Raw genomic sequence first — 23,773 nt, forward strand, 5'->3', positions numbered from 1 at the left:
CCTTCCTCCCCTGATCCCCAAATCCAGGGTTTACCCATTCTCCCTCCCTACTTTGGCACTTTGGGGTCCAGACCGAGCCCCCCATCCCTGTCACCCCTTGTGACACGACAGGAGCCCCTCACCACAGGCGCCACCGCTCTGCCGTGCCTCAGTTTCCCCGCCTCTTGGACGGGGGGTGGCTTTGCTGTCCGGTCGCTGGCTGGCGATGGGACCCCCACGATGGGTACGGTGCCACCTCCCCCTGCTCGCCCTTCGCCCTGTGCCCGCCTGGCGCAGGTGGGAGCGGAGCGGCAGCAAAATCACCGAGGAGAGGAAAGAGGAAGAAGCGGCGGTGAGAAGCGACGGCGGAGGAGGAGGAGGAAGAGGAGGGGGCCGGTGCCGGCAGCCCCGCGGCGCTTCGCGGGGGCTCAGGGCGCCCCGGGCACCCATCGCAGCCCCCCAGGTGCCCACCCCGAAGTGTGAAGTTCGCCGGCATGGCCAAAACCACCCGGCTGCGCTGCCGGGGGCAGGAGGGGAAGGACCTGCCCGCCAAGCACCTGTGAGTGGCTGGGGGGGGCTCAGCGCCCCCCTATTTCCCCCAGACCCACCCCGGGAGATGTGGCGGGGAGCCCCTGCACCCCCGCGCCTTTGGGGGTGTGGGGTGGTGATCGGGGGCTGCAGGGAGACCCCTGCCCGCTCCTGCCCCGGGACACGGCTCAGCGGAGCTGGCACTCCCGGGCACCTCCGGATGTGCCAGCTTGGCACCGGCCAGCTGCTCCCAGGGCTGGGCAGCCGGGAGCGGAGCCGTGTCCCTGCCTCGGGGGGTGTCCATTGCGGGGGTCTGGGCACAGCCGGCGATCTGCACAATGATGGGGTGCCCCGTGCTGCTCCCAGCGCCCCCAAACCCAGCCTGGGGCTGTGGTGGGGCTGCAAAGGGGCTCGCGGGGAACCGCTCCCACTTCCCGTCCCATGGCAGGGACAGAGACTGGAGTCACGTCCCTCGTCCATCTCGGGGTCCCAGTCCTTGTGAAGCACCTCCTGGGGATTTGGGGCTCCAGCAGGGCCGGCACCCCTCAGCGCTGCTCCAGCAGAAAGGGGCTTTGCAGCGAGCAGGTGGATTGCCCCTGGATCCATCCCTCATCCCTCCACCCCATTCTCTTTCTGGTGGAAAGGGCCAGAGCAGTGTCATCCTGACACCCTGGGGTGTCACAGAGACTCGGGCTGGGCTGTGCTGCTGGACAGAGAGTGCTACGCACGGGTGGGTGACGCAGGGACACAGGGATGCAGGGCCAGGCTCAGACCGAGCAGCTCAGCTCACCCCTGGTGCCTCACTGTCGGGGTTTGGGGCCCCCAGGGTGGGGGGGATTCCCGACCCTGGGCACCCCCATCCCCTGCCCAGGTCTGGCTCCAGCCATCCCTGCTGCGTGGTCAAGGTGGACAACAAGGTGGTGGCCAGGTACGGGGACACTGTCCCACACGGGGAGGGGACACACAGGAGTGGGGGATCCTCCCTGGGGGGACAGCCACCTCTGCCATCCCGGCAGGACAGCCACTGTGTGGAAGAGCCTGAACCCTTTTTGGGGTGAGGAAATCACGCTGCCTCTGCCCCGTGGATTCCACAGCCTCGCCATCTATGTGCTGGATGAAGACACCATTGGGAAGGGAGACAGCACGGGCAGGGTGGGCACTGGGGACCCCCCGAGGGGTGGCAGGTCCCCAGCAGTGTCCTGCTGTGTGTGTTCCCTCACAGGCTGGACGATGTCATCGGCAAGGTGTCACTCAGCCACCAGCAGATCTCGGCCAAGCTGCGGGGTGAGGGGGGACACAGTGGGGTGGGGGACAGCGGGACCCGTGCTGCCACCATGGGGTGCCCACGCTGTCCCCCTCAGCAGGCACTGACAGCTGGCTCAGCCCGGCACCTGTGAGCCCCAACCAGGAGGTGCAGGGTGAGATCCACCTGGAGCTGGGGGTCCCCGAGCAGGGCCACCCGCGGGTGCTGTGCTGCCCCCTCATCGAGGCCAGGTGGGGGGATGGCAGCTCCCGGGGCTGCCACCACCATCACGGGGTCTCATTTTTGGTGGGAGGGAGGAGAGGAGGGGGTGGGGACAGTGGTGGCATAGGGTTTGTCCTCCCCTTTCCACACTCAGAAGGATCCTCATTGCACCAGGCTGGGGACACCAGCGGTGCCAAGCCACATGTGACAATGCCATGGGGGCTCAGTGGGAAGTGTGCTGCCATCCCTGCTTGGGGACAGGGGCACAGGAGCACCGCGGTCTGTCCCCAGCAGAATGGTTGGCTCTCACCATGTTTTTGCCCTTTGGTTCCAAAATTTGGGGAAACTGAGGCACTGCCCAGGCTGCCCGTCTGGGTTTGGGGGTGCAGATGTGCGTGCAAGTGCGTGTGAGCGTGCACAGGGACACACACGCGGTGACACACACGCGCGGTGACACGCACACACAGCTGACAGATGGAGCAGCCAGCAGAGGCAGCATCCCGCTGCCATGGCAACCAAAGCGGCTACCAAGGCAACGGGATGGCCTTGGGGACAGGGTGGCCATGGGGACAGCCAGGAGGGACTGGAGGAGGAAGGGCTCCCTGGAAATGGGGACACGATCCCCCCCCCAGCACCCCCTGGCACCTGCTGGCTGCCCCCCATATGCCCAGGCGAGCTGGCACGGGGCAGCAGGGACCGTGGCGGTGGGGACAAACCCTGCTGACCCCATGTCCTCACAGGGACCCGGGACGCCTCGGGCACCTCGGAGCCCTCTGGCCGGGTGTCGTGCTGCGGGCACACGCTGGAGACAGCCGTGAGTCACTGCTGGCTGCTGGGGGCGGCACCGGCTACTGCACGGATCCAGGAGGCTCAGGCACCCCCGGGCACCCCCGGGCACCGCCGGGCATCAGTCCCGGTGCCCGCAGGTGGCGAAGAAAACGCGGTTGCCTCGCTGGGATGAGGTGCTGAGTTCGAGCTGCCAGAGGGGGTGCTGAGCGTGGAGCTTTGGGATGGGACACGGTGGGCAAGAACGACTTCCTGGGGCGGGTGAGGAGCTCGGGGCACACCCCAGTGGGGCTGGGGGCACCTCTGCATCCCCGGTGCGGGGTCTGGGTGAGCCCACCGGGCTGGGGGCAGTGCCACATGCAGTGTCCTGGGCTGTCCCACAAGGGAGGTGCAGCACAGGGGGCTGGCACATGTCCGCTCGTCCATCCAAACCCTGTGCGTCCTGGGCTGTCACCCAAGGGAGCACAGGGGACTGGCACATGTTCTGCATGTCCTGGGCTGTCCCAAAAGGGAGGTGCAGCACAGGGGACTGGCACATGTCCCCTCACCCATCCAGACCCTGCCTCTGTCCCCCAGCTCTAGCTCTTCTTGGACACCCTCTGCCCGGGCCCCACCAGGGGCTGGTTCCATCTCCTGCCCTTCCCCAGCACCAGCGAGCAGCACGGGTGAGTGCAGGCAGAGGGGACAGGGGGTTGTGACCAGGGCAGCACGAGGTGGCCCCCATGGAGGGCACAGGACCCAGGTGAGCCCCTGTGTCACTGCAGGGGACAGCTGGGTGCCCTGAGGCTGGCAGTGAGGCTGCTGCAGGACACGGTCCTGCCCTCCCACCACTACCAGCCCCTCATCTAGCTCCTCACCGAGCCCATCCTCTGCCCTGCCCAGGTGGGTGCTGGGGCTGTGGGGAACTTTGGGGTGACCACCCCCGTGTGGAGGCCCTGCTGTGCCCACCCTGCCCTCCCCACAGTCCCCTGAGGGCACAGCTCTGGCTGTCCTGGAGGAGGTGACCTCAGTGGAGAGCTGGCAGGACATGGCCACCAAGTTGGTGAAGATCTTCTTGGGCCAAGGGCTGGCTGTGCCCCTCCTGGACTACCTCACCACTGGCCAGGACCAGTAAGTGCCCAGGACCACCTCAAGAAACCCCAAACCTGGGTCACTCCAGATTGCCATGGAGAGAGTGAGGACACCAAGGGAGACGCAGGAAAGATGCCACGTGTCCCTGGGGTTGGGCACACCAGGGACAGCTGGGATGTCACCCTGTGCCCACCTTGCCACAGCCTCTGTGCCCTTCCAGCTGATCCCAACACCCTCTTCCGCTCCACTCACTGGCCTCCAAATCCATGGAGCAGTTCATGAAGGTGAGCACGGAAAGGGACGCCTCCATGGTGTCCCAGCAGGGCGTTTGGGGACAAGGACAGTGCCCTCCCACCCCTTGCAGGTGATGGGGCTGCCCTACCTGCCCGAGGTCCTGAAGCCAGTCCTGAACTGCAACTTTGAGGAGAAGAAATATGTGGAGCTGGACCCCGGCAAGATGGAGCTGAGCCGGGGCAGGTGGGCACAGGTGGATGTCCCTGGCATGTCCCTGTGTCCCCTGCAGGAAGGGGACACCTATTGGGTCACTTCTGGCCAGCTCAGTGCCCCCATCCCCGGTGTTCCTGACCCAGAGGTGTCCCCACAGGAGGATCTCCTTCAAGGGGACCCTGTTGGAGGCGCAGGCGCAGGAGAGCAGCCTGGAGCTGCTGAAGGGCTACCTGGGGGACATCCTCGATGCCATCCTGGGCTCAGTGGACAAGTGTCCCCTCCCCATGAGGGTGGCCTTCCAGCAGCTCCGCAGGTGGGTGGAGCAGCGATTCCCCTCGGCACAGCACGAGGTGGGGCTGGGGTCTGCACAGCCCCAGGAGAACCACGGCAGGCTCAGAGCTGTCCCTGTGCCCTGAGCTGTCCCTGTGCCCTGAGCTGGCCCTGTCCCCCTCCAGGAGGTGAGGTATTTCCCCATCAGTGGGTTCCTCTTCCTTCACTGTGCTCACCAGAGCCCGGCACCAGCCGCACGCTCCTGCTGCTCGCCAAGGTGGGGACAGCACAGGGACACCGCGGACGGGTGGGGACACCAGGGAGGGGTGGGGACACCAGGGAGGGAAGGGGATCTTGGAGAGGGATGGGGACAGCAGGGAGGGATGGGGACACCAGGGAGGGAAGGGGACATTGGGGAGGAATGGGGACCCGTGGGAAGGGATGGGGACACCAGGGAGAGATGGGGATCTTGGGAATGATGGGGACACCAGGGAGAGATGGGGATCTTGGGAATGATGGGGACACCAGGGAGAGATGGGGATCTTGGGAGGGATGGGGACACTGGGGAGGGACAGGGACCTTGGAGAGGGATGGGGACATTGGAGAGGGATGGGGACACTGGAGAGGGATGGGGACACTGGAGAGGGATGGGGACATTGAGGAGGGATGGAGACCTTGGAGAGGGATGAGGATGCCAGGGAGAAATGGGGACCCGTGGGAAAGGATGGGGACACCAGGGAGCTGTGGGGACCTTGGAGAGGGATGGGGACATTGGAGGCAGATGGGGACACCAGGGAGGGGGATGGGGACCCTTGGGAAGGGATGGGAACACCAGAGAGGGATGGGGACCTTGGAGAGGGATGGGGACACCAGGGAGAGGGATGGGGACCTTGGAGAGGGATGGGGACACCAGGGAGAGGGATGGGGACCTTGGAGAGGGATGGGGACACCAGGGAGAGGGATGGGGACCTTGGAGAGGGATGGGGACACCAGGGAGAGGGATGGGGACCTTGGAGAGGGATGGGGACACCAGGGAGAGGGATGGGGACCTTGGAGAGGGATGGGGACATCAGGGAGAGGGATGGGGACCCTGGAGAGGGATGGGGACACCAGAGAGGGATGGGGACCCTGGAGAGGGATGGGGACACCAGAGAGGGATGGGGACCTTGGATAGGGATGGGGACATCAGGGAGGGGGATGGGGACCCTTGGGAAGGAATGGGAACACCAGAGAGGGATGGGGACCTTGGGAAGGGATGGGGACACCAGGGAGGGGTGGGGACCTTGGATAGGGATGGGGACGTTGGGGAGAGATGGAGACCCTTGGGAAGGGTGGGGGACTGGGGGAGAAATAAGGACCCTGGGGAGATCCAGGAATGGATAAGGACCCTGGGAAGGGTGGAGGACCTGGGGAGGGATGGAGACACTGTGGGGGGATGGGGATCCTTAGGGAGAGTGGGACTCCTGGGGAAAAATGTGGATGCTTGGGGATGGACAGGGAGTTTGAGGAGGGATGAGAACTCCAGGGAAGGACGGGAACCCTTGAAGAGGGATGGGGATCCTTGGGGATTATGGGGACCCTTGGGGTGGGTGAGGGACCTGCAGAGGGATGGGGATCACTGGGAGAGACAAGGATGGTGGGGAGGCCTGGGGAGCCCAGGGAGGGTTTGGGACTTCAGAGAGAAACCCCAGAAAGGATGGAGGCCTCTGTGAGGGACATGGAGCCTATGGAGGGATGGGAACCCACCAGGAATGGGGAGGCCAGAAAGGGAGGGACAGAAACCCCAGGGAATGATGGGGACCCCAAGCAGGGCAGGGCCATTCCTGCCCCTGTGCCACACACCATGGGCTGGCTCCTTCCTGTGCCACTTGAGGCCAGTCCTGCCTGTCCCCAGGCTGTGCCACCACAAGCTGGGCACAGCACAGGGGCAGAATTTGGGTGCCATCACCCCTCCAGCTGCTCCGCTTTTCCCAACCCCTGAGCCCTCGGGCTCCAGGGGAGCAGCCAGGGTGGCCCAGGGGGTGACACCAGCAGGGACACAGCAGTGTCACCCCTTCCCTGCATGGGACACGCTCTGCAGAGCTTCAGGAGCCTGGGGCTGCAGCTGGGGCAGGGCAAGGAGCTGTGGATGGCCCTGCTGAACGCCGTCCTCCTGCCCAGTGCCACCCGTGTGCGGGCCTTCCTGTACGCCCTGGTCACCGTGGGTGAGCGGGGACACAGGGCAGGGAGGGGACATGGCTGGTGCTGGGTCAATGCCACCACCCTGGTGCTGCCAGGAGCACCCTCGGGTCGTGGGAGGGGGTGGCACTCGAGGTGACACCACTCCATCCCTGTCACAATCACAGTGGGCCAGGTGGCAGCGCGGTGGCCGGGCCCCCCTGGCCGGGCCAGGCAGGTACGGGAGCCCTGGGGACACTGGGGGGACACATGGGCACCCGGGGTGGGGGCTGGCACAGGCTGGCAGAGCCCCGCGGGCACCACAGGGCACCGCTCCGGCTCCCTCCACGAGGGGACAGCAGATACACGGGGACAGGGGACACGGGGACATGGGGACACACGCAGTCCGGGGGTGGCACAGGGTGAGATGTGACGGGACGGGGGCACCGGGAGGGGCTGTGGGGACACCACGGGTGGGTGTCGGGGGTGGATGCCCGCGGGCGGTGCCAGGGGGACTGGCAGGGTCACGGGTGGGTGCCGCAGGTGGCACTGACCCCACCCTGGGTGCAGCGGGACCCGCTGGGGACAGGCTGCAGGAGGTGCTGCGAGACCTGGACAACGGCCCACGACGCCTTCGCCCGCCGCGACGAGACCCCGGAGCCACCTCCAAGCGCCCTCCCTGTCCCCACAGCCACCCCCAAGTGCCCTCCCTGTCCCCACAGCCACCCCCAAGTGCCCTCCCTGTCCCCACAGCCACCCCCAAGCGCCCTCCCTGTCCCCACAGCCACCCCCAAGTGCCCTCCCTGTCCCCAGAGCCACCCCCAAGTGCCCTCCCTGTCCCCAGAGCCCCGGAGCGCCCCAGCGTCCCCTCGCAGCGCAGCCGGGAGGGCACAGAGGGGACGCGGGGCCGCAGCCCGGCACGGGGTGTATTCTGTAACACAGAGATGTACATGGCACCGGCTGTGCGCGGCTCCTGGGGCAGCGGCGGGCGACACGGGTGACACACGGGTGGCACACGGGTGACACGGGTGGCACAGACGCGCAAAGAGGCCACGGGTAGAAAAAAGACCACGACGCTATCGCCACGAGAGCGGGGCGAGCCGGGACGGGCGGACAGACAGACGGACGGACGGACGCACGCGGGGACACGCGGTGGGTGGCACCGGGTGGCCCGGGACGGGGGACGGGCCCGCCGGGCGGGGCTGCGGGAAGCGGCGCGGGTGGCACGGGCGGGACACGGGGCCAGGACGGCCCCGGCCCGGCTCAGTCCTTCAGCGTGGCCTCGGACACGCCCTGGGCCAGCAGCTCGGCCAGCACGTTGTCCAGGTAGTTGGGGTCGGGGTAGCCGTGCCCCGTCAGGTTGGAGCCGAACTCGGTCTTGTGGTGGATCTCGTTCCACACCACCGTGTCCGACTCGCCCGTGGTGTTGGAGGTGCCGATGGTGAAGATGAGCCGCCGGTCCCAGGCCACGATCAGCAGCTTCAGCACCTGCGGCGGGCACGGCCAGGGCTCACCCACCCAGCATCCCTGGCATGGCCTGGCATGGACTGGCACAGCCCCACGGCAACCCCAACCCAGCCTGGCATGGACTGGCACAGCCAGCCAGCACCCCTGGCATGGCCTGGCATGGACTGGCACAGCCCCAAGGCAACCCCAACCCAGCCTGGCATGGCCTGGCACAGCCCCAAGGCAACCCCAGCACCTCCTCCCCTGGCACAGCACAGCCCCAGCCCCAACAGGGTGGGATTCAGCCCCAGCACGGTGCCCACAGGATGTCACCCTTCCTTGTAGTACCCCCCATCCCACCCCAGTGCAGTTGCAGCCTTCCCATCCCTTCCCATCCCATCCCATCCCATCCCATCCCATCCATCCCATCCATCCCATCCATCCCATCCCATCCCATCCCATCCCATCCCATCCCATCCCATCCCATCCTATCCCATCCCATCCCATGCATTCTCTTTCCATCCCACCCATCCCTTCCCATTCTATGGTCCCCATTCTTTCTCTTTCCATCTCACTCCAATCTTTCTCTTCTCATTCCATCCCAATCCATCCCATCCCATCCCATTCTATCCTGTCCCATTCAATCCCTTTCCTTCCTCACCCCATCCCATTCCTTCCCATCCCATCCATTCTCCTTCCATCCCTTCCCATTCTATTGTCCCCATTTTTTCTCTTCCCATCTCATTCCATCATTTCTCTTCTCATCCCATCCCACCCCATTCCTAACCATTCCATCCCATCCCATCCCTTCCCATCCTATCCCACGCCATCCCTTCCCTTCCCTTCCCTTCCCTTCCCTTCCCTTCCCTTCCCTTCCCTTCCCTTCCCTTCCCTCCCTTCCCTTCCCTTCCCTTCCCTTCCCTTCCCTTCCCTTCCCTTCCCTTCCCTTCCCTTCCCTTCCCCATCCCACTCCTCGTCCCATCCATCCTCCTTCCACCCCATCCTTTCCCATTCTTTCCCATTCTGGGCTATTCTTTCATTCCATCCCTGCTATTCTTTCTCTCGCCATCCCATTCCATCCCATCCCATCCCATCCCTTCCCATTCTATCCTATCCTATCCTATCCTATCCTATCCTATCCTATCCTATCCTATCCTATCCTATCCTATCCTATCCTATCCTATCCTATCCTATCCTATCCTATCCTACCCCTTTTCTTCCTCACCCCATCCCATTCCTTCCCATCCCATCCATCCACCTTCCATCCCACCCCATTCCTTCCTAATCTATTCTCCCAATTTTCTGTTCCCATCCCATCCCATCCCATCCCATCCCTTTCCTTCCCCACCCAATCCCATTCCCATCCCATCCATCCTCCTTCCACTCCTTCCCTTCCCATTTTGTGCCTTCCTATCTTTTTCCATCCCTGCTATGCTTTCTCTCCCCATCCCATCCCATCCCATCCCATCCCATCCCATCCCATCCCATCCCATCCCATCCCATCCCATCCCATCCCATCCCATCCCATCCCATCCCTTCCATCCCATCCCATCCCATCTCATCCCATCCCATCCCATCCCATCCCATCCCATCCCTTCCATCCCATCCCACCCCACCCCACCCCACCTTCCTGCCCTTCTCGTTGTCAGGCAGGTAGCAGTGCCGTGGGAAGCCTCGTGCCGTGAATTTCTTGCCGGGGTTGGGATGCTCCGGGCCCTGGGTGGGTGTGGGGACAGGGGGTGAGCGAGGACACAGGGTCACAGGGACACGGGGACACAGGGACACGGGGACACAGGGACACGGGGTCACCACCCCACCGGGGTCCCCCCTCACCTGGATGCCGGTGGGGATGTCGTAGACGATCCGGATGGTTTTGGAGTCGGTGTATCCCGGGAGGGAGTGGGGGATGAGGTGGAACTCCATCTTCCCGGGGGGCTGCGTGCCCGTCTTCTCCCCGTAAATGGCCTTGCAGGTGGGGCACTGCAGGCTGCCGTCCTGGGGGCACCGCGGGGGCTCAGGGATGGCACCGACCTGGCACCCACCCAGCAACACATGGACCACCCAGCACCCACCCAACACCACCTGGACTACACCACTATCCACCTGGATCCCCCAGCACCCACCCAGCACCACCTGGACCCCCCAGCACTCCCCAACACCCACCCAGCACCCACCTAAACCACCCAAACCCCGCTCAATACCCACCCAATACCCACCCAGCACCCACCCATCATCCACCCATCACCCACCCAATGCCCACACCCATTCCAGCACCCACTCAACCTCCCCGAACCCACCCAGCACCCAGCCAGCACTTAGCTGGAACATTCCAGAACTCCCCAGCACCCACCCTGAACCCCTCACAGCCACCCAGCACCCACCTGCACCCCCTCAGCACTCCCCAACACCCAGTACCCACCCAGAACCCATTCAACACCCACCCAGCTCCCACCTGGAACCCCTCAGCCCCCTCCAACACCCACCCAGCACCCCTGACAGCCACCCAACACCCACCCAGCACCCATCTGGACCCCACAGCACTCCCCAACACCCAGTACCCACCCAGAACCCATTCAACATTCCCCAGTACTCACCCAACAACCCCACAGGCTCCCCCCGACACACACCCAGCACCCACCTGAATCCCCTCAGTCCCTCCAATACCCATCCAGCACCCCTGACACGCACCCAGCACCCACCCAACACCCACCTGGAACTGCCCAGCCTCCTCTAAGACCCACCTGGACCTCCCCAACACCCACCTGGAACTGCCCAGCCTCCTCTAAGACCCACCTGGACCTCCCCAGCACCCACCTGGACCCCACCCAGCACTCCCCAACACCCAGCACCCACCCAACACCCACCCAGCACCTCTCAGCACCCACCTGGAACTGCCCAGCACCCACCCAACACCCACCCGGACCCCTCCAGCACTCCCCAACATCCAGTACCCACCCAGAACCCGTTCAACACTTCCCAGTACCAACAACCAGTACCAACACTTCCCAACCAACAACCCCACAGCCCCTCCCAACACCCACCCAGCACCCCTGACACCGCCCCAACACCCACCTAACACCCATCTGGACCCACCCAGCACCTCTCAGCACCCACCTGGACCCACCCGGCACCCACCTGGATCCCACCCAGCACTTCCCAGCACCCAGTACCCACCCAGAACCCATTCAACGCTCCCCAGTACCCATCCAACAACCCATCCAGCCCCCTCCAGCACCCCTGGCACCCACCCAGCGCCCCCCTGGAACTGCCCAGTACCCACCCAGCCCCCCGAGCTCGGCCAGCCCCTGAGTGGGGTTGCTCTGACCTTGTTGCCGTTGTTGTACATGGCCAGCAGGCACAGCAGGTGGTACATGTGCCCGCACTTGCCCAGCTTGCCCACCAGCTCCGGCTTGATGCCCCTAGGGCTCAGCACGCCCTCGTAGCCGGAGGAGGTGACGAGCCGCTCCATGCAGATGGTGCAATCCTGCCGGCAGCGCCATCAGCACCCCGGGGGGACGAGGAGGGGACACCCCCGGCCCTCCCCGAGCCCCCCGCTCACCTCATCCGGGGGGTTCTTCACCTTCTGGATGTAGCGGCGCACCACGTCCTCGGGGGTCTTACCTGGGGGCAGTGCCATCAGTGCCACCACCCCCCTGCCATGGCACGGGGACAGCCCTGCCACCCCCGCCACACGCGTGGCACAAAGCAGCGGGGGCACCACCCCAGCAAACCCCGGGGGTTCTCACTGCCCCTCCGCGTCCCCCGACCCCGCAGGGACATCGGTGGCTCCTTACTCTTCTTGAGCTGCTTCTTTTTGGTTTTCCTGCAGATGCCGTTGACGCCGGGCACGGGTTTGATGTCGCTCTTGCTGACGGGCGGGGGGTGCAGGATGGGTTTGGGGGCGCGGGTCAGGCACACGGGCAGCCCGGCGGCGCACATGAGGATCCCCGTCATGCCTGCGCCGGGAGAGCGTCCGTCTGTCCGTCTGTCCGTCTGTCCGTCTGTCCGTGCTGCCCACCCTGGCACCATCCCCCCATCCCCCGCTCCCCCCGGGTGTCACCCCGCGGTGTCACCCGGTGCCCGCTTACCTGCGAGCGCGGGATGGACGGGGCCGGTGCCGTTCAGGTTCTTCACCGGCAGCGCTGGCACCCTGCGGGGACACGGGGACAGCAAGGGGCTCAGCAGCGCCGGCAGGGATGGCACTGTCCCCTCCCCGCATGGCACGGCCCCAGAGCACTGTCCTGCCCACAGGGATACAGGGCAAGGTGTCCCCAGGGGGCTGCTGGCACTGTCCCCAGGCAGTGTCCTCCTCATGGGACACAGGGCAAGGTGTCCCCTCACCACCTTGGAGGGTCGCTGTGTCATCCAAGTGGACACCCAGTGCCACCTGCCCATCTCTGGGCACTCAATGGCACTGGTGGCATCACGTCCTCCTCGACCCACGGTGGGCACCTTGTCAGGGCATCCTGACAGGGAAGGGAAGGGAAGGGAAGGGAAGGGAAGGGAAGGGAAGGGAAGGGAAGGGAAGGGAAGGGAAGGGAAGGGAAGGGAAGGGAAGGGAAGGGAAGGGAAGGGAAGGGAAGGGAAGGGAAGGGAAGGGAAGGGAAGGGAAGGGAAGGGAAGGGAAGGGAAGGGAAGGGAAGGGAAGGGAAGGGAAGGGAAGGGAAGGGAAGGGAAGGGAAGGGAAGGGAAGGGAAGGGAAGGGAAGGGAAGGGGAGTATCACAGGGATGAGTTCAGCAGTGCTCAGCCCCACACGAGGGCGTTTTCCCTCATTCCCAAAGCTCCTGTACCCACACCAAGGCCCAGCCCCTCCTCCCTGTCCATAGCTGTGTGCCAGGACAGGGACAGCGATGGGGACAGGGACAAGGACAGCCCAGCACACAGGAGTGGAAGCAGGACGTCAGCAGGGGAAGGAAATGTGCCAGGAGCTGCTGGGGGCTCAGAGAAGCCACCTGTCCCCCCAGCCTAGTGCTGCCAGCCCCGAGGGGACACCAGGCCAAGCCACCATGGGGCACAGCCATGGAGATGTGGGTGCCAGGACAGGGACAGGGACAGCCACCAGGACACAATTCCAGGGCTCTGCTCGCCCACCTGGACCCCCTGGTGAATCATTCCCAGCACGGAAGAGACACCAAGGAGCACCGGGGCTGTGGCCTCTCCCCACAGCTGTGCCTTCCCAGGGACCTGCCTGGTACCATCGGACCAGGAGCCGGGTCACTCAGCCCATGCTGGCCTTGGGGACACCATTCCCCTGGGGCCAGGCCCTCCACGTGCTCCAGCTGCCACGTATAGCGTGGCATGGCCTGGCACAGCACGGCAGGGATCACCACATCCCCTCTGCACAGATCCCAGCACCACCAGCACCGCCCAGGGAGGTGACACAGCACCACAAGCTCTGGGGCTGCCTGCAAGGTGACAGCCGAGTCCGAGGCACCCCCATCACCCCCTTTACCCCTCTGTGCGCCCATCCCCGCCTCGGTGACACCCCTCTTGTCCCCTCCCCACCCATCTTACCCGGGGGGCACGGCAGCCCTGGCGCCCAGCCCGGCCCCTCGCTGCGTGCCGGGCCGGTTGAGGTTGTTGAGGCCGGGCAGCGCCGCGCTGGGCACGCCCTGCCCGGGGCCGAACCCCGCTGCGGCCACCCGCAGCCCTTCCCCCTTGGCCGCCACCACGGCCGGTGTGGCGGTCCCCGCGGGCCACAGCGCTGTCCCGGCGAAGGTGCTGCTCTGCCGGACGGTGCCCGGGTAGAGCTTGCGGCGCTGGGACGCCAGGATGGCGTTGGAGGCCGCGCGGGTGCTGTTGACCAGCAGGCACTGGGGGCACGAGCAGGATGGGGTGCCCGTGCTGGGGCCCACGGGCCACGACTGGGACTTGGGGATGGAGCCCATGGTGAGCGGGTAGGCCAGGTCCATGCGGCGCCGCAGCCGCCGCTTGCGCTGCGTCTGCCGGTTCATTTGGGACATGCTGCTGAAGTAGATGAGGTAGCAGAAGCCCAGGGAGGAGAGGTCCAGCCAGGGGTGCTGCTTCTCGTAGGCGTTCTGGATGGTGATGCAGATGTCCATGTCGTAGGGGGTCCAGGAGTTGTTGTCGTTCTCCCACTCCCACACGATTCCCTTGCCCGGAGCTGAGGAGGGGTCGTAGAAGTTCCTGCGGACGGGGCGCATGGTCCCTGGGGACACAAACAAGGGGGTGACACCACCGGGGGGACCTTCAGACATCGCTGTGTCCAGCTCCCAGCCCGGCATCCCGCGGGGAATCGGGTACAGAGGCGCCTTGGGGTGCATTAGCCACTCTGCCCCTTCGCTAAAATCCCCATTTTGCACCCCAAAAGTGCTTCCTCGGGGATAAATCCAACCCTCATCCCACCACTGGGGACAGTGACTTGGACTGCCACTGGACAGAGACTCAAACCCCTCAGGATCATCCTCGTGCATGTCCTGGGAAGGGCAATGCTGCTCAGCCAATGTGGAAAATGGATTTGCAGAGAATTCTCCAAGGTGAGAATTCAAAATTTGTAGACAATTCTATCATCCATCACATGAGACTGAAAACAGAATAAAGGGTTTTTTTAAAGCCTCTCAGTTGCCCCATCTCTGGGCCAGAAAAGGGCATAATCCAACAAATCCTTGTGCTTTTCCCAGCTTTTTTCCATCCCTCTGGTCCAAGCCCTTCCCCACCCTCCCATCCCCGTGGCCATCCCAGGCCAGGGGAAGCATTTCCCGGTCAGGAGAGGTTTCCTGACAGCTGCTGGCTCTGGCAGTGACACAGACAGGGATTGTCCCAAATCCCAGCCCCTCGCCGCTTGTTTGGGATGGAGCTGGACCCCTCAGCCCCCTCCGGAGCTCTGCAATGGGGGAAGCATCGCAGCCGCTCCTCGGGTGCCCCCCGGCACGGGGCCTGTCTATCCCCCGGCCGGCAGCGTTTGCCCAGCTCGATTAGCGGCGCTAATTAAGGGTCATTAATCACCGGCGGCAGCAGGCAGCAGAGGCAGGCCCAGCTGCGGCCGTGTGCTGAGGCAGCTCCGCCGGGGCCCGGAGGGGAGCGGGGGGGCCCTGCGGCCCGCCCTGCCCAGATCCCACATCCCACATCCCAAATCCCAAATCCCAAATCCCACATCCCAAATCCCGCATCCCAAATCCCAAATCTCGCATCCCGCTGCTGCTCCAGGCCACCCACACCACACTGCCCACTCCCCTCTAATCCCACACCCCACTGCCCTCCAACCCCACTGCCCTCCACATCCCCCCACATCCATGTCCTGTATCCCACCCCAGTTCCCAGCCCTGCCTCCTTGCCTCAATGTCCCCCGTCCCGCTGCTCACTCTTGCCCAAATCCCACATCCCACCCATAAACACATCCCGGACCCAAATGCATCCCACATCTCCCTGCACCTCACATCTCCACCCCAAACCCCACATCCCCCTGCCCCTCACATCCTACATCCCAAATCCCACATCCCCATGGTAAATCCCACATCCCTCTGCTCCTCACATCCTACATCCCAAACCCCACATCCCCCTGCCCCTCGCATCCCCATCCCAAATCCCACAAAATGCCCCTCACATCCCGCCTCCCCCAGAGGATGAAGGACCATCCCAAATCCCCTTGGCACACACAGCTCCCAGTCCCCAAGGGCCACCAGCTGTCCCCAGCTGTCCCAGCCCCCTCTGCCAGCCATGCCAGAGCCACGGGGCCAAGACAGCGTCCCCAGGGCCACCGGGGGGGCCGCACGTCCCCGCTCTCAGAACGGGGTCACCTCATTTTGCTCGTCTCTGGGTTTCTCTGTCCCCAGGCACTGCATGGGCCCAGCCCCCCGAGCCCCCAACCTCCTGCCAGCCCTGCCCGTGTCCCCATGCCACAGCAGGCACCAGCAGCACCCTCGGCTCAGCTCAGCTCAGCTCAGGGGACCCTCTTGTCCCCAGGCACCATGAGCTGGTGGCATTGCCCAAACCCTGGGGAGGGACGATGGATAAAGACGGACACAGCGCTGGGGGCAATGGCTGTGTGCCCTGCCATGACACCCCTGGGGTCACCAAGGTCCCTCTCTCAGCATCCCTGTCCCCAAATCCTGCTGGCCAAGGACTGTGGTACCAGGGACATCCTGGCAGGAGTTGTTTTGTCACCCCAAACCCATTCACAGCCCCGCAACGGGCACAGGTCCCGAGGGTTACCCAGCACTGCGGCCATGGGATGTGGTGCCAGCTGCTGTCAGAGGCACTGGCAGGAGGTGGCACGGGGACAGCCAGGGTGTCCCGGTGGCTCCCGCAACTCTGAGTCAGCACAGACCCTCTGGGTCGGGCCGTGTCCTCGCTGACTCAGGGCTGCAGGTGCCAAGCTGCCCTTTGCCAAGTCCGTGACCAGCTGGGGATGGATTCAGAGCCAGGCTGCATGGCAGAGGCAGGTGGCACATCCCTGTTTGAGTTGCCATCTCAGTCCCCAGCCCCACATCAGGGCCACCTGGCACCCCTGGGGACTGGGAGTGGTGGCATCAGAGGCCAGGAGAGGTGTCACAACCACGGGGGTCCTGCTATGGGTGCCCCCAGGCAGGTACAGGGGGTGTCACCTGAGGTGTGGCAGGTCCAGGAGGTGTCACCTGAGGTGTGGCAGGTCCCCTGCCCGCTCTGCCTGGCCTGGATCGGATCCTGCCCTGGGCAGGGATGCAGGGATGGGCACCCAGGACAGCACATCCCCCACGGCACAGCCAGCACGTGCTGTTTAATGGGTCACACCGTGACAGGGACACGTTTAATGGGGTCTGGGCTCGGTCCCAGTGTGGGATCAGCTCTGATTTCCCACGGGATTCCTGGCCTGGATGCGCTGCAGCAGCACCAACCAGCAGAGCTGCAGCCAGCCCAGTGCCCAGCGCTGCTCCCAGGGCCTCCCCACTGCCCTGGGCATGGAGCAGCTCGGAGGGGACTAGGAGGGGACAGCGGGACAAGGGGACACGGCACAGCATCCACGGAGGGGACAGGACATGCAGGGATGTGGGGACAGGTCCCTCAGGGATGGGGATCTGTGATGGATGGGAAAGGAAAGGGATGGAGGAGCCTGGAGGGGCCCATGGGGGCACTGGAGCCCTGGAGAGTGAGGGAACAGATGGATGGACAGATGGATGGAGGGATGGAGGGATGCAGGAATGAAGGGACAGACAAGCAGAGATACACAGGGAAGGAAGGAAGGAAGGAAGGAAGGAAGGAAGGAAGGAAGGAAGGAAGGAAGGAAGGAAGGAAGGAAGGAAGGAAGGAAGGAAGGAAGGAAGGAAGGAAGGAAGGAAGGAAGGAAGGAAGGAAGGAAGGAAGGAAGGAAGGAAGGAAGGAAGGAAGGAAGGAAGGAAGGAAACAATGGATGAATAAGCAGAGATACACAGAAGGAGCAAGGGGAAGATGGATGGATGATGGATGGATGGATGGATGGATGGATGGATGGATGGATGGATGGATGGATGGATGGATGGATGGATGGAATGACAGACAAACAGACAAGAAGTGACAGATTCACGGATGAATGGAACAACAGACAGACAGATACACACAGGAACAGGGGAGGGATGAAGGGATGGATGGAAGGAAGGAGGGAAAGATGGAAGAACAGATGGAAATATGGTGGGATGGAAGGACAGAGGGAGGAGGGAGGGAAGGATGTGCCAGTGGATGCATGGATGGATGGATGGATGGATGGATGGATGGGTGGATGGATGGATGGATGGATGGATGGATGGATGGATGATGGATGGATGGATGGATGATGGATGGATGGAGGATGGATGATGGATGGATGGATGATGGATGGATGATGGATGGATGGATGGATGGATGGATGGATGGATGATGGATGGATGGATGGATGGATGGATGGATGATGGATGGATGGATGATGGATGGGTGATGGATGGATGATGGATGGATGGATGATGGATGGGTGATGGATGGATGGATGGATGGATGGATGGATGGATGGATGGATGGATGATGGATGATGGATGGGTGATGGATGGATGGATGGATGGATGGATGGATGGATGGATGGATGGATGGATGAATGATGGATGGACACAGAGGGGAGAGTGAAGGCTGCGTGGATGGATGGCTGCACGGACGGACGGACAGATGGAAGGACGGACGGGTGGCCGGATGTCCCTGGCCCGACGCCAACCCCTTACCCGTGTCCTGCCGGAACTGATGCATGGACTGGAGGTCGATGACGTAGGGCGCCAGCTGGACATCGACCTGTCCCAGCACCACGCTGCCGCGCGCGTCCTCCTTGAGCACGTTCTCGATGTGGTGGCACACGGCGGCCGAGTAGGGCCGCCAGCGCCCGTGCTCGTTCAGCCACTCCCACACCACCACGCGGGCCACGTTCTGCGGGGGGAAGCCCAGGCCCCCCGAGGCCAGCATGGCCCCCGGGCCGGGCCGCGCCATGCCCGGGCCACCGCGGCTCTGGGGGACGCGGGGCTCAGCCGGGGCCCCTCCGGACGCTGCCGCGGGGCTCAGCGGGGCCGGCGCTGCGGGGCTCTGCAGGGGCGGGCGCTGCCAGCCGGCTCCCCGAGCTCCCCGCGCCGCCCGGGGCCGCTCCCGCTGGGGCCATCCATCACCCGGCGCGGCCTCCGCGGCCCTTCCTCCTCCTCCCCGCGGGGCTGCTGGCACGGCTCGGGCTCCAGAAAGCCACCAGGACTGCGTCGGCTCGAGGACGGCGATGGGGACGCGCAGCCACGGCGCTGGCCCCGAGACACCCACTCCTCCTCTTCCTCCTCGCGTCCCGCTGCTCAGCCCACGTCCCCGGCGGCTCCACGGCTGTCCCCGCGCGTCACCGGTGGCGAGTGACGGGGGTGTCACCTGCAAAACAGGGCCACGGCGGGGTCACCCCGGGTACCGCCGGGCGGGTGGCACTGCGGGACCGTGCCCACCGCCCCGCCGAGCCCGAGGGCAGCGGGGCCGCCGTGCCCGCAGCCCTGGCAGCGCGGGCCGCTTGCCAACCCCGGCCGGCTGCCGGCCTCCGGCGTGACAGAGGGGACAACGGGGACAGGGGGGGCGGGCCACCCTGCCCGCGGCCCTGGGGGACTGCCGGGGGTCCCAGGAGCCGGGGGAGCCTCATCGCTCCCCGCGCCGGGGCTTTGGGTGCCGGGGAGCCCGCGGGCCCTGGATCCCGCTCCAGCCGCCGCTGATTTATGATCTGCACTGCAGGCATCGGGCTGGGGGTGCTGCCGGCCCCCCGCTCCCCGCCGGCCCCCAGCCCACCCACGGCAGCCCCCGGGGGCCCGGGCGAGGGGGGATCGGCCGCACAAACAGGCGGCAGACGGAGGCACGGCCACGGCCGGGCGCGCACAGACAGACACACTGACACGGACGGACACGGGCACACGCGCTGGCACACGCACAGCCGGGGACACGGACACGCAGCGGGACCGACAGGGGGGAGCCACGGCAGCACAACAACCCCCCCGCGGGCACACTCACCGCGGCCCCGGCTGGGCTGCGCTCGCACGCACCGCGCCCCCCACACGCGTGTGCGCCCGCCGTGACCCCGAGCCCCGCGCACGGTGGGGGGGACCCTCAGCCAGCCCTGAGCCCCCCGCACCGCGCCGTGGGGGCGATCCCGGGGCCAACAGCCCCCCCAAACCGGGCCCCGAATGCTCTCACAGAGGGGGGGTTGAGACACCAGGCCTGGCCCCATGCACGGTGTCCCCCCCGCCGCACGGCAGCCCCCGGTGCAGGGTGCCCCGCCACGCACGGCAGCCCCCGGGATGGATGCACGGCCCCTCCGCGCACGGTACACCCGGGCACGGCGGCTCTCCCGCTCGGTGCCTGTTGTGTGCCCCCCCGGCGCACGGTGCCCCCGTGCGCGGCAGCCCGCATCCCTCCGGAGCGCGGTGCCCCCGAGGCACGGCAGCCCCCCCGGTGCCCCGTTCCCCCATCGCGGTGCCCGGTTCCCCGCGATCACGGCAGCCCCCAGCCCGCCGGCGCCCGGTCCCGCCGCCCCCCGCCCCGCCATGGCCGCCGCGGTCCCCGCCCGTTACCTCCGGCGGCCGCAGCCGCACCGGGACCCGCGGCCGCACCGGGAGCGGCGGCGGCGGCGGCGGCGGGAGCGGCGGGCGCGGGGCCGGGCGGCGGCAGCGCTCAGGCAGCGCCAGGCAGCAGCCACCGACACCGGCACCGGCGGCGCGCACGGCCGCGGGCACGCGAGGCGGGAACGCGCGCCGGGAACGCGCGCCGGGGAGCGGGGGCACTCACGGGGGAGCGGGCATCGGGATCGGGAATACGCACGGGAAACCGGGATCGGGACCGGGATCGGGAATACACAAGGGAAACCGGGGATCGTCACCGGGAATACGCACGGGGAACCGGGCATCGGGATCGGGAATATTCACGGGGGACCGGGGATCGGCACCGGAATATGCACGGGGGACCGGGATCGGAATCGGGAATATGCACAGGGGACTGGGCATCGGCACCGGGATCGGGAATACGCACGGGAAACCGGGATCGGGAATATTCACGGGGGAACTGGATCAGGATCGGGAATACGCACGAGAAACCGGGGATCGGCACCGGGAATATGCACAGGGGACTTGGCATCGGGATCAGGAATACACACGGGGGACCGGGCATCGGCACCGCCAATATGCACGGGGGACCGGGCATTAGGACCGGTATCGGGAATACACACGGGAAACCGGCATCGGGATCGGGAATATGCACGGGAAACCGGGCATCGGCACCGGGGTCACGGTGGGGGAAGCCGGGACACGCAGTGGGGACACGACGGGGACCGGGGACATGCACAGGTTGGGGGGGCCGCACCGGGAGCCCGCCCTGGGATCGGGCTCCCTCACCGGGGCCAGGCACTCACAGCGGGGACACACGCTGGGCACTGTGGGGACACCCTTGGGACACGCAGGGGACCGGGTGTCTGCACTGGGGACATGAACTGGGTGTGGGCAGCAACAGTGGGGACACACCAGACAAGGGACACCCACGATGGCAGGGCGTGGGGGACCGGGGACACACACTGGGGACACACACTGGGTGTCCCCATGGGCGGCTGTCCCCCAGGTGTACCACCCTGCTTGAGGGGACACGTTGTCCCCCCTTAGGACAGGTGTTTCCCACAGCCTTGTGGGGAAACTGAGGCACGGGAGGTGGCAGGAGGCCCTGAGCCACAAGGGCACCCCAGTATCTGTCACCTTCAGCCCAAGGGCTCGTGGCTCTGCCTGCCAAGGGACAGATCTGGGGACAGATGTGGGGATGGGAGCTGTCACTCTGGCTGAGGCCATGAAGGGACACATCTGGAGGCAGGGGAGTTGTCATGGCTGTGCCCGTGGCAGGACAGATTTGGGGACAGGGTTAAGGTTGGGTTGGACAGATTTGGGGACAGGGGAGTTGACACTGGGGTTGTACCCATGGAGAGACATCTGGTGACAGATCTGGGGACAGGAGAGTTGTCACTCTGGTTGTGCCCATGGAGGGACAGATTTGGGACAGAGGCATTGATACTGGGGCTGTGCCCATGGAGGGACAGGTTTGGGGACAGATCTGGGGACAGGAGAGCTGTCACTATGGCTGTACCCATGGAGGGACAGATTTGGGGACAGATCTGAGAATGGAGGAGTTGTCACTATGGCCATGCCCGTGGAGGGACAGGTTTGGGGACAGGGTTAGGGTCGGGTTAGGGTTGGATTGGGGGCCGGGCAGAGGTGGCCGCGGTGGCCTCGCTGTGCCACCTGGTGGCTTCGGGCACGGGGGGGTCCCGGGTCGGGCATGGGGACACCCACCCGTCCCCTTTCCTGTCCCCATGGTGGGGGACTCGCTCCGTGCCAGCCCAGGGTCACCCTCTGCCACCAGGACAATGAGCTGTGCTTGGGGCTGGCATGGGGCAGGGACACGGCATGGGGACATGGAGATGGCATGGGGACAGTGAGATGGGATGGGGACAAGGAGATGGGATGGGGACATGGCATGGGGACATGGAGATGGGACGGGGACATGGCATGGGGACATGGAGATGGCATGGGGACACGGCATGGGGACACGGCATGGGGACATGGAGATGGCATGGGGACAGGGAAATGGCATGGGGACAGGGAGATGGGATGGGGACATGGAGATGAGATGGGGACATGGAGATGGGATGGGGACATGGAGACAGGACAGCGATCCAGAAATGGGACATGGCAGAAGGACCTGGAGCTGGGGTGGGGACATAACTGGGCACACAAGTCCAGGGCAGGAGCCAGAGCAGGGACACTGAGATGAGACTCGATGAGGGGACAGGAAGCTGTGACGGGAACACGGAGGTGGGACAGGACCCGGAGCCAGAGCAGGGACACTGAGATGGGACTCGATGAGGGCACATGAAGCTGTGACGGGAACACAAAGGCGGGACAGGATGGGGGCACAGGGACCAGAAGCCACCCCGAGGAGCCCTGAAGGGGCTCAAGCATCAGACAGGGGGTGAACCCTGCCCGTGTGGGTGTCACTGAGCACCTCGGGGACAGGGCCCTGTGCACCGGGGCTGGGCCCTCCACCCGTGCGGGGACACAGCCGCTGCGAGCCCCTGTCCCCCCCTAGAGCCCCCCCAGGCCCGGTGCCGTGTTTAGTCTGAGCAGGAGCATGGGTGACCTTCGGCCCCCTGGAGGGTAAACAGCCCCAAGGACACGCGGGGGGCCGCAGGGTGGGGGTGACCCATGGGTGGGGGTCCCTGGGGGGAGCTGGGTGCTCCTCCTGTGTGCAGGGTGGGGGACACGCTGGGGACACCCCCACCCACAGGGGACAGCGTGGGGGGTCCCGGGGTGCTGCCACTGCAGGGATATGTCGACAGACAGACAGACAGACAGACAGACAGACTGTAGGGCCCCCCGGCGGGGACCACCCGCCCACACACACACACACACACACACACACACACACGCGCGGTCTCCTTGCACGCCCCGACACGGGGACCACACACGCGCACACACACATGGCAGCGGCAGCTGGAAGAACAGCAGGAGACAGACAGACGGACGGACGGACAGACAAAGAGGCAGGCAGGCAGACAGACAGACAGACAGACAGGAGGGTGGGTGAGCACACGCCCGGGCCGTGCACACACACGCAGGCACAAACGCACCCGGGTGTGCACACGCGTGTGTGAATCCGTGGGCGCACACGCGTGGTTCCGCGCGTGTAAAAGTGTGTAAAGCATGGAACAAATGGGGATTTTGTGCGCACACGCGCGTGTGAATCCACGCACAGGGACGCACACAGAGAGTCCCGCACACGCAGGGTCCCGCACACGCGTGTGTCCCCAGTCGCTCCCAGGGGCACCGGGGCCCCGCACCGCGCCCCCTCCCCGGTCCCCATCACCCCCGGCCCCGCTCCCGCACCCCGTGTCCGCCCCGGCCGCGGGACCCCGGAGCCGGCGGGGCGGAAGGCGGGCGAGCGGGCGGGGGGGCAGGCGGGGGGTCCCTCCTCCATCCCTCCTCCTCCTCCTCCTCCTCCATCCCTCCTCCTTCCTCCTCCCCTCCCCCGCCGCCCGCTCGGTGCCGGTGCCGGTGCCGGTGGCCGGGCAGCGCCGAGCCCCGCCGAGCGGCATGGCCGGGGCCCGGGGGTGCCGCCGCCGCCCGGCGCTGCCCGCGGCGCTGCCC

The 23,773-nt window shown here is 65.7% G+C and overlaps 2 protein-coding genes across 2 annotated transcripts; one reads left to right on the forward strand and one right to left on the reverse strand.

Annotated features, from left to right (window-relative positions):
• The first annotated feature begins 433 nt into the window (after nucleotides 1–433).
• LOC131091310 (rasGAP-activating-like protein 1) lies at nucleotides 434–7,704 on the forward strand. The gene is given in 20 exon segments (XM_058037288.1): nucleotides 434–538; nucleotides 1,379–1,435; nucleotides 1,524–1,640; nucleotides 1,733–1,791; nucleotides 1,872–2,015; nucleotides 2,713–2,786; nucleotides 2,899–2,935; nucleotides 2,938–2,979; nucleotides 2,982–3,019; nucleotides 3,341–3,423; nucleotides 3,523–3,640; nucleotides 3,723–3,868; nucleotides 4,033–4,073; nucleotides 4,076–4,113; nucleotides 4,194–4,306; nucleotides 4,434–4,626; nucleotides 4,732–4,768; nucleotides 4,771–4,823; nucleotides 6,627–6,750; nucleotides 7,274–7,704. Coding segments are annotated over 20 exon segments (2,010 nt in total). The 5' UTR covers nucleotides 434–473.
• Nucleotides 7,599–18,620, reverse strand: DTX1 (deltex E3 ubiquitin ligase 1). The gene is made up of 9 exons (XM_058037289.1): nucleotides 18,311–18,620; nucleotides 13,665–14,319; nucleotides 12,238–12,299; nucleotides 11,944–12,105; nucleotides 11,709–11,770; nucleotides 11,475–11,633; nucleotides 9,983–10,144; nucleotides 9,776–9,865; nucleotides 7,599–8,191 (listed from the first exon to the last, which is right to left on the reverse strand). Exons 1-9 carry the CDS (start codon nucleotides 18,567–18,569, stop codon nucleotides 7,967–7,969), a joined length of 1,836 nt encoding a protein of 611 aa, XP_057893272.1. The 5' UTR covers nucleotides 18,570–18,620; the 3' UTR covers nucleotides 7,599–7,966.
• Nucleotides 18,621–23,773: the final 5,153 nt, after the last annotated feature.

The sequence above is a fragment of the Melospiza georgiana genome, chromosome 18, assembly GCF_028018845.1.
Source record: "Melospiza georgiana isolate bMelGeo1 chromosome 18, bMelGeo1.pri, whole genome shotgun sequence".
In the NCBI taxonomy this organism is placed as follows: domain Eukaryota; kingdom Metazoa; phylum Chordata; class Aves; order Passeriformes; family Passerellidae; genus Melospiza; species Melospiza georgiana.